General features: G+C 45.2%; 1 protein-coding gene across 1 annotated transcript in view; it reads left to right on the top strand.

Annotated features, from left to right (window-relative positions):
- The window catches only part of rnf43 (ring finger protein 43), a gene marked incomplete at both ends in the record, with an annotated part of 66,675 nt that overhangs the window by 40,992 nt on the left and 8,778 nt on the right, over positions 1–16,905 (top strand). The window contains one exon of the mRNA XM_079214136.1: positions 2,827–2,940. Coding sequence (XP_079070262.1) covers positions 2,827–2,940 — 114 coding nt within the window. The remainder of the gene's footprint in view (positions 1–2,826; positions 2,941–16,905) is intronic.

Below are 16,905 nucleotides of genomic sequence, written 5' to 3'. Positions count from 1 at the left end.
TGATTGCGAGTGGTGTGGGCATATTTAAAATAGAAGTTAATGCATAGTCTCGTCAGCGATGCAAAACATAGATACTGTGACCATGGCGGCGGTTGCCCTCAGAGCCTCAAAAGAGCCAGAGGAGAGTGAAAAGCAGCCGCTCCTTCTGAGCTAGCTTGGCTCAGCTTTGGGATTATTATCTGCTTTATTAGGTATGATTGCACAGTCCCCGTGCGTCGACATGTTTAACATCACAACAAGATCCAAACATGACCGACCAAGCCTAAAGATTCAAAAGAAGGGTTGTAAATGTATGTATTTTTACGGTAAAATACGATTCTTCTTTCAACATTTCCCAGAAAGCTATAGTAAAAGAGAGCAGAGGTCATGGCATCGGGGAAGTGGTGTCATTAAAGGATATATTTTTTTATTTATTTTTCTTTGTTGAGGGCCAAGTTCAGCTGCAGGCCTCTAATTAGGGCCTCGTAAATGTGGACTGGTATAGAGGCAGCTGGCGGCGCGGCATGCCGCCCAGCAGGCCAGGGGTTCATGCCATCTAGCTGCTTGGCTTCCACAACAGGGGCTTCCATTCAGGAGACAGGTCTGAAAACATGCACTGTTGACTTATTTTAACTTACTTTTGTTTCGTAGCATACATACTTTGGTAAGTTGCATAATAAACCTTTTCTTAATGCAAGGCAAGTTTATTTGTATCGCACATTTCAACCACAAGGCGATTCAAAGTGCTTCACATGAAACCATTAGAAGCATCAAAACATAATGCAGAAGAAAACAAGATTTAAAAACAATTAAGAACATTCATTAAAACATTAAAAACAGTCAAAAAGCTAAAAAAATGAATAAAAGTTGCAGTGCCGTTTAAGAAATCAAATGAGATGCAGAGATTGATTAATATCCTTGAATCTGGTTCAATTAAAGGCAGCAGCAAACAGAAAAGTCTTCAATCTAGATTTAAAGGAGCTGAGGGTCTCAGCAGACCTGCAGCTTTCAGGGACCTTGTTCCACTTCTCTGCTCGCTCCCTAATTAGTTTCCTTTAAGGCGTTACAACTGACTCCATTTTGGCTAAATGCTTACCGTGACAGTAAAGTCTCTATAAAGATCACTATCGTACCAATTTGTAATTTTATACAGACGTTTATTTCTTTCCTAAACACAAATAGGTGGATATATGTCTTTAATAAAATTATAATTTGTCTGTAGGTCATACATTTCATTGGTGATCACTGGTCTGAGAGTTTCCCTCCTATCGTCTTTTACCTCCGTACCCAAAGTCTGCCCCAATACTCGCTCTCCTTGTGGCAGACATGCACAAGCCCTTTTGCAGCACATTACGTCAATTCCCCTGGACCGGGGCTGGGGGTGCCAGCTGTTGATGTCCCCCTTGGGTCTTTTTAATTTAGAGATTTCCGCTGGGTGAGATGAGATGAGGGGGAGCCCCGTGACCTCAGGCCACAGCCACATGAAGAGGCCCACCGGGGCAGTACTAGCAGGCCGAGGACGGCCGGGCAGGCTGGGACCGCCCTCCGCTGGGGTGTGGGGGCGAGCGCAGGCCGCTGGGCCGCTGCTGGGCCGCTGCTGGGCCGCTGCTGGGCCGATCGGTGAGCTGTAACAAGGAACGATGGAGGGAGCTCCTCATCAATGCCATGTGAGGGAAATGTGTGATGCTAGGGGGTATTTTATTTTTAAAGGAGCGGTTTGCTCCCTTTTGGACTGCCGTGCGATTCCTCATACCCGTGACAGCATGTCTGTGACTTGCAAACACCATTGCTATCCCTTGAGCCCTTAAATGCAGCCTTTCAGCAGCTACGAATTTCCTCCCTTTCAGAGGGGATCAAATGTTCCTACCAAAGACTATCTCTCGGTCTTTCTGTCCTCAAGGCTTTGAGTGGGAGTGAACATCGCCGTCCGTGTAATTGATTTTGCTCGGGTGCCAAAGTTTTCCCTCTTGATATCAACTTGATATCAACTGAGAGGAAACGCCTTCATTGAAGACATAAGCGCTTCTAACTGTCCAGATTGTCTCAAACATTGTTTTTCTTCGACATCCTTTCGTTCACATACTTGTAGGTTACATGTGTTTTCGTTCATCAGGATACATTGTGTGATTCTAGAGGTTAGTGGTATCTGTTCTATTGGTTTACAGCTGTGGTTTGATTTTTTTTCCTCCCCCACCACCTCCGCCTCCACTCATCGGAGGACAAATCTTAACTTTAAAAGATACGCAAAGATACGCATTAGAGCAAGTCTCCTCCAAGTGCATTCAAAGTATGTTAAATATTTCAGGTGATTCCATCCAGCCAATTGAAGTAAAAATGTTCTCAGAAATCTGCGTTTGTCGGTACGTGAGATTAGTATTAAAGTGTGCAGTATTTAAGGTATTCTCCATCTTTGTGTTTGAAAAAACAGCCCCAGTTTCATTCTTTGAAAGATCCACCAGTGTGCTCAGCTGATTGTGTTGTGTGGCATTCCAGAATCAAATAAAACACAAATAAAACAAATAAAAGCACTTTTAAGACGCGACAAATATTACGGGTTATTGCTGTGAATGTTATGTTAGCTTTTTTTTTCACAACAACAAATCGGTGCGTTTGGGTGGGCGGGCCTTAACCTCGTGGGCCGTGGTGCATGATGCTGTTTGTGCACCTGAGACATTCATCACCTCTTAGGAGGGCTGCACACATAACACATGTATCAACACATGTATCCCTCATCCAGACAAATCCCGACCGGAAACATCTGCGTTGCTGCTAATTTGTGATTAAAGTGATTATTTTTCTTTCCTCGTATGAGATGATAACCTCTTTCTCTCCCTTGCTCTTTTGCAGTATCACCCTCTGTCTTTGTGCAACACAAGCGAGGATGAACGACAAGAGAGTCCCTTCATCACCATCGTCAAACTGGAGCAAAGGGTCCCCCGCTGTCTGCCGCTGCTCGATAAGGTACAGATCACACACACATACACGGTGTTGAAAATGCTCCATGCCTTGAGAAACTCCCCTCTCCGTGACCCTCCCTAACACTCCCAGACGTGGCAGCAGACAGATATTCCGTCTTGCCATGGTGTCTTCTCTCCGGCACCCCTTCCGCTCTTGGATTCAGCCTTTAAAGAGAAGATGGTTTTAGAGGGAATTATTTGGCAGGAGCCTAATGTTTTGTTCAGGACAGTGATCTTTCAGAGTGAGGGCTCGGACAGGAGGGGGGTGGGCTTAGCTCAGCGCTGCGATGTAGCGAGTGGCAGTGAGCCCTGGCTTTGGATGTAAGGCTTTTTCAAGCCCCAGCTGTCACTGGTCCGATCCCAGCCAGCCGGCCGGCCAGCCAGAACCAGACACTCTGCTTCCCTCTAATATGAATGCAGCCGGAGCTCCATAGATTCCGCCCACGATGGTTTAGATGTATGTGCGACTGACCTAAATCCCCCTTGTGTTTAAGTATCCTGCCGTGCACGCTGGCCGGCATATCCTAACTTTAAAGTAGTGTGATTTAAAACTGTTGCTATTTTTTCCCCCCTCGTTTTCTTCAAGTGGTGACAAATTAGCAGGCAGGAGTATAGTTAGGCGACTGCCTTTTTTTAGCCTGTGTTTTCTTTTCCCCTAATTTAAAGCCATGTTTAGGAGCTGCCCGCCGTGGCGACGATGTAGAGACATTCCCACACTTCCCCGCTCCTTTCTTCCTCCTCCTGTTGCTCCTCCAGTGGGAACCAGACCAAGCGGGCCGAAGGGGGGAGGTGGTGGGGGGTTGTCACTCAAGGCTGACTCCAGAAAACAGTTCTGATTAAAGCCTTAATGGCAACACTATGTTGTCCCATAAACAAAAACACGGTCTCTCCCTCATGTAAAAGTACCCTGGAACAAAAGGCTGTTGCTTCCGAGTGCTTTCTCCCTCCCTGCAGATCTCCTTTGAAATCAGTAGAAGTGCAGGAGGGGAGGGGGTCGTTCTCTCTTGTTGTTTTGGTCGCCTGGAAAGTATGTGTTGCAGTAAACTCCGCTCCAGCCACCTGCATCCTGGCTTCCGTAGCGAGATTCAAAGCTTTTTGGTCGTGGTGGATTTATTGGGGTGGTGGGGGAAAGATTCATCGTGCAGCTGTTGAAGAGTTTGGCCTTACGAGGAGGATGAATCAGACTGCTCGGGATGTGCGGTGCTGGGTCAGCCGTGGTCTCTGGATGAGACTTGTTTACAGTTTAGTCTGACTGCAGCCCGCCCCACTGATCTATAGATACCTCGACGGCCACAGAGGGTTCGTGTTGCACCGCGCGCACTCAGAATAGACTGTAAACCAAACAAAGTGAGCCTGCAAACCTTGAGGGATAAGGTTTCATTGTTGTCCTTTGTTTTTATTTTGGTTTTCAGAGGTTCCTATCCGCAGCGACATCATGAACACGGGGAGATTCCTTTAGCTGATTTGCAGTGATCTGTGCCGTCTCTCGCTCTTCGTTTTACCGAATGGATCTCACAGTTTGTCTCCGAGGATGTCTGTGCTGCCGGACGTCTTCAGATTAAAAGGAAACGCTTTCTCCAGACACCATCGATACGTTGTGCATTTACTCATCGCCCTCTCCTGGTGCATTCTGCACTGCTGGCAACCTCTCACCCACATTCACATATTTCTATGAAATGAGCAGTTTGTTTTTTGTATATGTAAAAGTTCTGCTCCTCCAACTTTGAAGTGGAAGTCTTTAATGATCCTATAATGCAGTCAATTTTAGAAGGATATTGTTCATCGCACACAAGTTGATATTTTATCACCCTGGAGGAAACCAAACTTAACAACATATGGGGAACAATAAGTTGACATATTTTAAAGGAATACTAATCCTGATTGATTTTTCTCAAATTAAGAAAACATTAGAAAAGAAGAGAAGAATATTGATTGTCTCCCCTTTTTCCCTTCTTTTTGTTCACCTATTGGACTCAGTTTAAGCCACACCATTGCGTATTTTATATTATTTTGGGGGTATTTTATGCTAAATATGTATGTATTTAAAAAGAAGAAGAAATTATCCATTATTAATCCCCTTGGGGAAATTATTCTCTGCATTCAACCTATCCTTAGTAATTAAGGAGCAGTGTGCTGCCGTGAGGCGCCCGGCGAGCACCTGGGGGTTTAGTGTCTTGCTCAAGGACACTTCAACATGTGAACTATGAGGAGAGGGGATATGAGGGGATCAAACCGGCGACCTTGTGGTTTCAGAATGACCACTCTCCCCATGAGCTACAGCCGCCCCTATCCATGTTTTTCAGGGCATTTGCGCCCACATAGATGCACCGTAACCGCTCTGCTATCAGGTCGACCCCGTGGCCTTTACATTTTTGCTTCTGGTCAACTTTGAATCATCTAGAATAAGACTTGCAGTGGTCTGTGTCTCCGATACGGCCCTCTTTATGCACTCGCTTAAATCAAAACCCTCCACCGCTCCTGTGGTTTTGCATCATTACACAACACAACACAAGCGGAGGCCACGGGCTTCCTCTGCCAGCATGCCGTGCTAGAAGTGATCTGCCGGCTTTTCCGCTCGCCAGCCCGGATTTTTCTGTTTACACCGAAGCCCTGGAAAAGTTCTCAAGCTAAGTCACGGAGCGACACATGACTCGACGAGAAAAGGCCTCGCAGCGGCTGCCAGTCGTGCTACTCTGAACGCTCTGGATAGAGGGCTGTGAGACGCCGAGCTGACTTCCCCCCCACTGTCAGTCAGAATCCACGGTTTTGTGCAAACAGCGAGCTTTTACAGTGATCGAGTCTTCGGCCCCGTGTCTGAACTTGTTGTCTCTCATAGAAAGCCTCGCTTATTGATTCTGCTCCTCTCAGATGAAAAGGGTTACGGCTGATTGTGCAGTAATCCTGTTTAAACGCTCTAATTCACTACGTGTGTGTGCGTGTGCGTGTGCCTTTAAATGTTCCTTCCAAATCTTTCTCTATCCGGTAGAATCCGCTATCCACTTTGTGAAGAGGCGGATCCAAAGACTGCGTCAGTCTCAGGGATTAAGAGGTGAACGACACTGATGGTGCTTGTTTGGTATTTGTGACGTCATAGCCGTATATGATTGTCAAATTGATTCATATTCAGTTCAGCTAAACCACGGTATAATTACTGTAAAACAAGATGGTTTCACATCCTCAATATGTGATTGTGTCATTAAGTTTTCCAAAAAAGTAGTTTTAGCTAGAGGTGTACCTTATCAACTGGAAACTGGGTATGTATATAAACCCCAAACCGATCCCTGTACCAATCCCTGCCCTGCAAAAACATTCAGTTCTTCACCGTTTGATTAACCATTTCATGTACTGTGTCAAAGTTATCTCAAAGCAAATTTTCCTACACGGTCCTAAACATGAGCATGTCACTGTCATACACAGAGGAAAATAGCTTTTATGGGATGAAGATAACTCATCAAGATAGTGTTAATGCAAACAATACAAATAGGGAGTTAAGTTTGGATGGAAGATATATATTTTTTTTATTTTTAAACTTTTCCCTTTTCCAAATTTATTGGAGGAATAATAAGAAAATGTAGAAAGATTACACTTTTTCATTTACATTTTACTGATTTAAATGATGACATCTTTTTGTAAAAAAAAATTCATTAATATATAACTCCATATATAAGTCCCTGTTTGCCAAAGGGAGTTTTTCTTTTCTTTTTTTCCGGGGAAACGGTAGCCACCAGCAGAATAGATCAGGACAATATAACAACTACTGCAGCTGTAGAATGGCTAACTAAAGGATGGATAATAGCACAAATACTTTGCTCTGCACAAGTCCTGAAAGCTGATCCGATTGGTCCAATCTGTCCTCTAGTGTGGTCTAAACTTTCACGCCAGGAATAGCGGTCACAGTGACAGGAAGTGGTCGAAAACAAGGGAAGCTCGTTGAAGGGAGGAATAAATCACGGCCCTCATGACAATGTTTTTGTCTCCTTGTGTCTGATTGTCTGTAGGGGGTGACACTGACCTCAGGTCATTCCTGCCTGCTGTTTTTTTTAGCAAAGACAGGGGCTGGAAAAGCAATGGCAGCTGCCTTTGGCTGCTCTTTCTCCAGTAGCCGAGTCCAACGTCTCCAGTTCGTCAGAGACGAGGCAAGCAGGAGGAACACAGGGGAACATCTGGAAAAAGGGGAATATTTCAGCTTTTCAAAGTAAATGCAAAAAGCAGCAGGTACACAATGGACATTTTGGCGAGAATGAAATGCATCACTGTTAGCAGACTTCTGGGTTTCGCTTTGATTTCTCTCCCAAGAAAATTCATTATTTGCTCATCTTTGCCAGACAGTTGCACAGTTGTCTTCAAAGGGATACACGATAACTTTCTGTTTCTTTCTATTAGTCAAAGGTGGACTCTTGGCTCGTAGACCGGCAAGGGACCATGCACCTTAGATTACTCTAGATTTTAACCTTTGAAGCACACAAAACACACACATCAGACTTCTTGCTGTTTTCAATATGAGAGAAACTGTAAATCCTGCAGCGACATTTCCAAATCTGTTTTTCAGTCCTCTGAGCAACAAGCCCCGTCTTCCTGTCATATTCCTCCTGCTCCTTGTCAGATCGGTTTACGCTGCTGTTGTCATTGATTTCATCTCGATACGCAACAGCTTCAAACGTGATGTGGAAGTAGCTTTGGGCTTATTTGTCCCCTTTCTACCAAGCGGCAGCGGCAACTGTTCCAAATGTTTCTCCTGCTTTTTAACGGCTTTAAGTGACTCTGTTTGGCCTTTTCAGATATTTCCTACGCCTGGCACCGTATGCGTCATTCGTTCTCTCTTTAGAAACAGCAAGACTAACTGACCACGCTCCTCTGTTTGACCCTGACGACATAGTCTTTTCCCATTTCCTCTGCTGCTAAAGTTAGCTGCTGTCTTAGCGCATATCAATGTGAAGATAACTCGGTAGGAAGTACTCAGCTCTGAATCCAGCAGCCTAATCACTGCCTTCTCTTCACTCATTATGGCTCATTATGGCTCATATGGTACCAATTATATCATTTGTCGTATTTATTCAGTCTTTTATTTTAAAATAGATGGTGTGGTGACTGTCAGGGTATTTCCCCGAGCCAGTCTCCTCTGTTTCTTGTTCCTTTCATGATGCTGCACATTTCAATGGGGAAGCCACTCTCACAGGGTTTTGGATAAAGCCGAACAATGGGCACTTTTGTGAGGTCGTTCCCTGCACAAGCAGAATCATAGTTCATAGTTTGAAGCCTCGAAGCTTCATTCATAACGTTGACATTTTAATTATAAATCAATGTTTGAATGCCGCTGTTGTAGAATGGGGAATATCTGATTAGTATTACACCATTTGTAGAATTAGATTCCAGTGATGGCTGTCTAGGACTTATGAGATCCAAACTTTTCCAATAACTCCAGAGCGCTTTAAATTCCCAAAAGTAATTAGTAAAAGTAAAAAAAAAGAGATAGATGATCACAACATGTTTTTATCCCACCAAGTATTCTGCTTCAATTCAGAGTTGTTGGCGTTCAGCCTCTCAAAAACAAAATGTTCCCTCTGGTTTGCCGCAATGATGGTGCAATTAAAACAAAGAAAGCATTCTGTAATCTGTGACTAAACTTGTTTAATCCAATGAATTCACTTTAACTGCCAAATTGCAGTTTTTTTAAATAATTTTTGGGGTGATGATGACGTAATGAAATATGACAATAGATTTCTGAGTTGAGTGAGAATGAATCTGAGAATTGACTTTGAAGAAGGTTTTGAAATGATCAGGAATATTTCCTTCACCTAGAAGTGTCTTATACATGAAAATGCAAGTTAAAGAATAGTAAAAATCTGCAGTTTGTGAAATAAAGGAGCAGCTGAGATTTGAGACTGTGATCGTGTTGCAATCCTAACAAAACTTTTTTTTTCAGAGAAGTAGGAAAAGTACTTGCCCAAACTATATTGCAATATGAAAGATAAGGATAAACTGTAATAAAGAATACGTTTGCAGAAACAAGATGTCTAACCCTCCTTATAATTCCAATGGATTTGTTTATTTTTCTACTAACACAGTCAATATGTATACTCCAACTTAAACTTTCATCAATGATAATTCCTAAAAATGTTGTAGATGCATGGCTCAGATCTTCCTTTTGAATCGTCCCTGTTCTTTATTATAACATGAATGCATGTGTAATAAGGTGAGGAAAAAAAAGAAATTAGGTATTTGTATGATATAATGGGTCACTTTCCACCAGCCATGACATGATGACCATGATAGAGGTCAATCGTGACATATTGGAGCGGAGCCCCTTTCTTTCCAACTCAAACAGTTTGGTCTGTGCACACCTCCTTGTAGAATTCACCCAAAATAATACAGACCGTCCAAAGTGCTGGCTACAAATATGTCAACTCAACTTGGAACAAGGTTTGAGAGCAAAAATGAGCCGTCAGTAGTAATGGATGTTGGTGAAATATCTGCTGCGTTAGAAGTCCAAGGACGGGAAAACAGAGTGATAAGTCTTCTGTTGTCGTCACATAGTGTAGACGGGAGAGAACATTCCCATGGGTCTCGGACAAATAATATTTTGTACAAGGAAGAACCCTGAGCAATTGGAGTATCATTCAAGTTCCAGCCGCTAAAGTTGACCTCGGTTTGTCTGGGAGGGCCTGTACACAATTTCACAAAGATTTCTATGCTTATTAGGTACAGATGGCTGCTGTATTCATGCCTCCCTGTGCTGTTGGTGCCGGTGTCCTCATTCTACCACCTGAGGGCCTCGTAATCGGCGGGAAACCTGAGGTCACCAGCTGGTCGCTAGTGCTAATTCACAGACTTGGGGGGGGGGTGGGGGGTTGCGCGGCGGTACCTAAAGTGAACGGCGGTGTGTATTTAACACAAGCTCTTTGCAATTGTGAGAGATTAGCAAGCATAGGAACAGGCTTTTATCGCTCGGGGAGAGGGGGGGACCTTTCAGGGCGGCTTGGCTTCCCGAGGGGCCCGACGAATGAGAGGAATACTTCAGGTTTTACCTCCTCGATGAGAAAGTGCATTCCTCTTTTTGTGGCCACTTAAAAAGCCAAGTATGTGTGCACTTTGCATTTTGAAGTCACTCGTTTTTTTTGCGGAACAGTGGTTTTGGTGACTATGGTGAGGCACAAAAAGAGAGAATTTAGTTCAATTCTCTCTTCAGGTGAGCAGGTGGGACGGAAAAGGGACAGCGCGGTTGGATGAATCTCAGGGGATGGATGGAATTAGGCCTCCTCTTGTCTCACTGTGGGGTAGGAAAGTGGGTTGGGGTAACGGGGTGAATCTACACAAACATGTGGAAGAGGACTTAGTGGTTACATGAACTTAATTCTCAATTGGAAGCTGTTGACACTCCATCCATCCACCACATGGCCCCTGATGGTGCATCCCACCGCTGCATTCCTACAGCTACTAGCCTGGGGCTGCTGCAAACACCGCTTAAAGCGAGCAAGCACGCCTTTTTAGTTCATTAACAATCAATCACACACACTTTTAACCTGCAGGTGACCAGGAGCGGTTGAACGACAGGCCTTTAGTTGAAAAAAAAGGATTGTGACACAGTGAGGAGGTTTGACACAGGCCTACAGGTCGCAGTTTAACAGACGTCGCCTGCGTCACCTGCGGCATTGTTGTCGCCCGGCTCAGTGCAGCGCTGTCATCACTCCCACCAACGAGGTGTGAGGGATTTGCGGAGGGGTGCGCGTCCTTGCCGCTGCACTCTCTCCACTCATCCCGTCACCTTAAATAGGTGGAACATTCTCTGGGCCTAAAGGTGCGCGCGTTACTCCTGCGGCATCTGCCGGGGTATTTTCAGCGGTGCCAGCGTTCCTAAGCTAAACATTGACTCTGAGCCGGTGGCCGGTGTTTTTCAGATGCTGGCCCTTTTTATTTTTTTGCCATGACACTTTGGGTTGTGCTCAGGCTCTGCAGGGTATGGGCATGTCCGGCGAACACACAGCCTGCCCTGATTCCGCAGTCCAATTTGAGCTTGTCGACAGCATCACCGCAAAACTTTTATACACAAACAGTGAGATGTCCACAGCGCCGCTCGGTGGGAAGTACCTCTCCAAAATAGACGCTGTTGGAATATCACCTGCATGTGTATATGTGCGGATTTCAAAATATGCCCCTCTCAACAAGTTCCGGCTAATATTTTGTCCAGAGTCCTGTTTCCCATCGTTTCCAGTCTCATTTGTTGCAGACAGGTCCTTTACTACTTTTTGCACCTAACATACATACGTGTTCAACTTAATTCAACTTAAAAGTTGGTTACTCTAAGTACCTTACACTGTAATTATCACAATTGTCTTCAGGGTATCTTCATTATTTGTATCTGAAATATTTGCCTCCATGAGCTGAAGCTCAAACTGTTGCCTTTTTGTTACGGCCCTTGATTTTTAAAAACAGCAGCATGCCCCTTCGTCTCTCCCATGAACCCACTTTAACTCTGCAGTGCCCCTTGGGCACGATGGAGCATGACGGGGCGGCCTTGCATGTCGTCTTTGTATTAAAAGTGCTATATTTGATATTAAGAGCGTAAATATAGCAGAAAAGTATTTGCTATGTAAAGTGTTTTTCGTGCATGCTAGTGGCCGCCACTCTGCACTGCTGTACGGTGGTTTATCCATTGTTAGCACTGTTAGCGTTGTTAGCTGCTGGCCCAGCCGCCGCCATGTTGAGGGCTGTTGAGAGGCAACATGAATGCTCCCAATCTTGAATACGGCACCTTTAAATCGGGTGGAAAAAGGGTCTCGGCAGCAGAAACATCCGGGAGTTCTTTGTGTCAAATGAGGAACCGAGCGAGACACACTCTGACTGAACAGTTGGTGATTCAACGAAATGCCTCATTGAACTTATCTTGAATTTCATCAAACCTGCGGTCGCTTTTTATGGACTACTTTAGCGACGCTAATTATTCAAATGAAGTTCAGTTCACTCGTGTTGTTCAGGCAGCCGGGAAACAGTTTCAAATTGAACCAGTATAAAAATGTTTTAGAGTGCACTATGGCCCAAAACGACCCTTGAAATGAGCAAATTACAGAAAACATTGAGTTATCTCAGCTGACTTAAACACTTGGCTGCAAGGGCTCATCAATCCAGGCTTCTCTGTGTCTTTAACAGGCAATTGTGCATTTGTGACTTTGCACACGCATACATAAACGGCTACCCATGTGAGCGCCTGTGTGCGCAGGCCTTCTTATCCGCTCCCTGAGGGCGAGCACGCCACCCTCCCGCACGCCTGCTACCGTCATCGGAGAATGCAAAGTGTTCGCGTCTCAAGGGCTTCGTATTAGGGCGGCCCATCTCTCACTTGTCACTTCAAAGGGAGCGCGCGGGGGTCAGGGTTTCATCAGGCTGTCGTCGGGAGCAGGCAGCCGGAGAGAAAATGCCGCCCTAAAAATAGAACGCCATGTCATGCTCATAAAGAGAGACAGAGGCCAGATGATACCATTCTGTGCCAGACTGCTGTTATTAAAATCCCTCCTTCCCAAACACCTTCCGCTGGCTGCAAGCGGGGCGTGTGTTTGTGTGTGTGTGTGTGTGTGTGTGTGTGTGTGTGTGTGTGTGTGTGTGCGTGTGTGTGTGAGATTTCGTCACATGCAAAGAGAGAGAGAAAGAAAGACGTTTGTGAACTTCCTTATCAGCTCAGATTTTTGGCATTGCTGGTCGGAGTTCATTCTTGGTTCTCACTCCCGCCTGCGGAGCTGAAGATGTTTTTTTTTCCACGAGGAGGGGGGGGGGGGGCAAATGGAATCATATGATGAGTGCCTAATGGCCCTCCAGTTACAACTGTACTATATCACTGCCTCTCCCTGATGAATGAGGCGTTCATGGGGCAGCAACTTCTTATTACTGCTGTATTAGTCCTTTGATCTTCCAGCGGTTTGAACCCTGGATTTTTTTAAGGGGGTTGGCTTGTCAAAATAGCTCTGCAGATGGGATCGGGCCTGGTCTTGCCCCGGCTATGGGGAGAAGAGAGGCCTGGAGGTGTGCAGGAAGACCTGACTACAGAGGCATCCCACTTCAGTCTCACACACCTTTGACTCGATCAAAGAAACCATTAACTCATATTTGTCACTCATCTGTTGTATTTTGGTTTGGTTTGTCAGCAAGGAGCGTTCCCGTACGCTCCTCGTAGGGACGGTTGAGTTGTGTCTTCACCCCTGGGGGGGCCCTTGAATGCGAAGGTGCTGCCCTTGAATCCCCCCCACCGCCCCTACCCGCTCAAGAGCCACACGATAAAACACGAGATGTCGTTCTCAGCCAGGACATTCCTCTATTAATGACAAAGGCGACCGGTAAGCCCTGTGGTGAAACATGACGAGGGAGAGCAGAAGGGAGGAGAAGAGCAGGAGAGAGTCAAGAGAGGTGAACGGGTTGATTCAGAGGGGCGGGCGAGGCCAGAGGGCGACCCACGCCGGTCCTGTCTGTTCGAGTCCTTCAAGGTCACGTCTAGCGGGTCAGAAGCAGGACTGTTGACAGGAAAATGTAGTTGCTTTGATTTGACTCTCTCTCTTGCACTCTCTCCTCCCTTTTTGTTGTTGCCGGTCCCTCTCTGCCGCTCACAGATCCCCCTTGTTTGCCTACCTAATTCTCTTCCCACCCTCCCGTCCTCCGTCGGCGCGTCTGGCACGTCCCAGTTCTCATTGTGCAGGCTGAGCCGCTGGCCCTCTTTAAGATCTGCATTAGAATGTTGTTGTTATATAGCAGCAAGCGGAGGCATGTGGAGTCTCTTTTGAACCGCTCGGCAAACAGATGGAGGTTTTCACGCTGCCTTTATGAGATTAAGTGAAACATTCCCATAAAAAAAGAAAAAAAGAAAAGAGAGAGAAAAAAAAGAAAAAAGACATCTCCCCTGTGTCCTTCCACCGTCTCACTTTTCTCTTCTTTCAGTATTCATCTCTGCCTCTTTTACGTTCTTTCTTCTTCTTTTTTGGCCCGCCTCAGGCTTGGGCCAGGGCGCGCTGCTGGTGAAAGTGAAGTGGAAAGTAGACAGGTTTGTGTTACCAATAACTACTTCCCCAGGCAAGCCAGCGAGCACCAAGCGTCGCCCGGAGTTCAGAGCGAACCGGCAAACAGGTCTTGTGAGTCCCACAATGCAGGCGGAGGGAGCGAGTTCCTCTTGCAGTATGAACCTGTTTAACTCTGACTCAGGTCATTTAGTGCCAAGTACCCCCACCCCTGTGCTTTGGCTTTTAACAGGGGTTTGACGAAACAGATTCACAGGGCAAACAGTGAGGCTCTCCACAGTATGTAATGCACTAGGATACAATGAGACTATTTAGACTCAGATTTGCATGGGGTGAATGCCCAGCAGCCATCATGCGTATTTAGTTATAAGATTGTTTAGATATATTGACCCACATCTCACGCGAAAAGTGTTTTAGAGGCCAGATAACGTTCCGATAGTCAAACTCTGTACATGTGAGCTGTACTTCCCCAATAACCTCCTTTTGGTGGTGTGTAAACATGTTTAGCCATGCTAGCTGCTAGCTGTTAGCACTTGGGATGTTGCGGACGGTCGGTCCAGACTGAACATATTTCAATGACTATTTGATGGTTTGCCATGATTCTTCTGACAGACATTCATCATCCCATGACGCTTTTCTCTTGCACCATCATGAGGTGCACATTTGTGGTTGTGAGTCAACAACAATTTATGGATTTGATCCAGAGATTCATCCCCATCAGGGTAATCACTTTGATGATTGCTGAACTGTCTGATCTTTATTATTTATCATCTCAAAGCACGGCCTCACAGAGCTGCTAACATGGTCCTAGACACATTAGTCTTGTTTTTACTGAAATAGTTATATAAATACGAGGTGAAGTGACTCTCCGCCCAAAGATCAAATATCCACTGAGCCAACTGAAATAATTTAATATCCATAAACGGTGGTGGACTATAGCTACATTTAAGTAGTTACAGTTATAAATGAGTGCATGGACATAAAGGTGCAGTGTGTAGGATTTGGCGGCATCTAGCAGTGAGATTGCAGGTTGCAGCCAACTGAAAGAAATGAACTGCAAATGGCGGAAAAATATACTTAATATTTTATATTAATATTGTAGTCCATTTCCCCCTAAATGCTACAGACTGTACCTTTAAGTGCAATTTCAAGCTACTAGTTCTTTACTTAAGTATTTCCATGTATTGCTGTCTTATACTTGCTCTCCACTACATTCATCTCAGGATGTATTGTACTTTTCATACCACCATGTTCGTTTGGCAGCCATAGTAATTAGTCATAGCACAATGTTTGAAAAAGCCAACAATATATAAAACTGTTGAAAAGCTCCAACAAGTGTCAACAATAGATGAAATGCATGGCTTCCACCACTGGAAATAGATGATTTCAATGCTTTTCCGTTGTTACATTAATCAGTGATTACACTCATGTGATTATTCAGTAAACAGTCAGAATGTAATGCACAGTATTTGTGAAATCTAACACAAATACTGTGCTTGGTTCTGCCTCATGTACAGACAGTGTGTGTGTGTGTGTGTGTGTGTGTGTGTGTGTGTGTGTGTGTGTGTGTGTGTGTGTGTGTGTGTGTGTTTGCACTGCAGAAAGGCTTATTGCACGGCCTGTTCCAAGAATGAATTCCTGGAGGCTTACAAGAGCTGTTGAATGAGATGGAGGGCTCAGGGCAGGAATGATGGGAGGGAAGGAGAGGAGGGAGGCTGCTCGACGCTGTAGGAGGGTTGTCGGGCTCTCACTTACAGGCCTGATTAAATAACAGGATGCTTTATGAAAACAAGAACATTATCTGCCTCTTAAAAGGCCGGGAAAGGCCCTCTAATTGGCTTCCCTCGAGTCTCTGTGTTACCGCCCGTCGCTGAAAAGAAAGAAGAAAAAAACTCCGCCATGGCCCGGCCACAGAGAGAGAAATTATGCAGGACACTTTCTCTCCCTCCTCTAGTTATACTCTCATCACTGCCATAGGAATTTATCAACATACCGATACCAAGCCTACAAAACAGGGTGTCTTCTTCCACTCAAAGGAGGATTATTCCAAGCTGAATCTCTTGATTGGGTGCAATACAAACAATAAAGAGATAGTGGCTCCTCTGTGGGATCGGGCAGTTACTCGTTTGGCGACTTTCACAGAAAACAAAAAACAAAAAAAGGCCCTCTAGACATTTGGCGAAGTGAGAAGAGAGCATCAGAGGTGGGGTTTGGCTCATCCAGAGCTTTAACTCTCCCTCTTTACATCTCTTTTCCTGCCCCGTAACTCAGGTGGTTTACTTAATTATACTTATTACAGTCAGGAACTCCTGTGTAGAAGTATCTCGATAGTTGAAGCTGTAATTAATTTCAGAAGCATTTCACATGCTTACACAGCTTTGGGTTGTTTGGAGAGATTGTTTTCCTTGCAGCAGCAGTCAGTGTCAATGAACTCAGTTGGATAAAAATGTCACAATGTCAAAAATACAGTGTCGTTTTCACACTGGTGAGGGATGCAGGTCGACAGATTCTTTCTCTTTTTCCTTTTGACAGCTCCGCGCTACCTGTTTTCCCTCTGTTTTCAGCCTTCGTGCTAAGCTAAGCCAACCATTTCCTGGCTCTCGCTACATACGTAGCATACAGATGTGATCTTATTCTTTTTACACTCACCAAGAAAGCGAATAAGCTTATGTCCTCAAATGTCAAACTCTTCCTTTTAAGGAGTGGCACAGCATCTTCGTCTTCAAACTCTCCTTTTTTTCTCTCCTCCTTGACATGTTTACTGGCAGTTAAACCTCCTCCGGGGGTTGAAGGACCGAAAAGGGAGGTCAGGTGGCGACGGCAGCCACATCAGTCTCATCTGTCCCGCTGCCCGGCTCTTTGATGTTTTGGGGACGTGTTTAGCAGGTGACAGTGTATCAGATGACGCCGGTCTCTCTGTGTCACCCTGCACTTTGCCTTTCAAATGTGTGTGTGTGTGTGTGTGTGGGGGGGGG

The sequence above is a fragment of the Taurulus bubalis genome (assembly GCF_910589615.1).
Source record: "Taurulus bubalis genome assembly, chromosome: 2".
Taxonomy (NCBI): domain Eukaryota; kingdom Metazoa; phylum Chordata; class Actinopteri; order Perciformes; family Cottidae; genus Taurulus; species Taurulus bubalis.
Note: the sequence above shows the minus strand (reverse complement) of the source record. Positions and strands in the feature narration are given on the sequence as shown.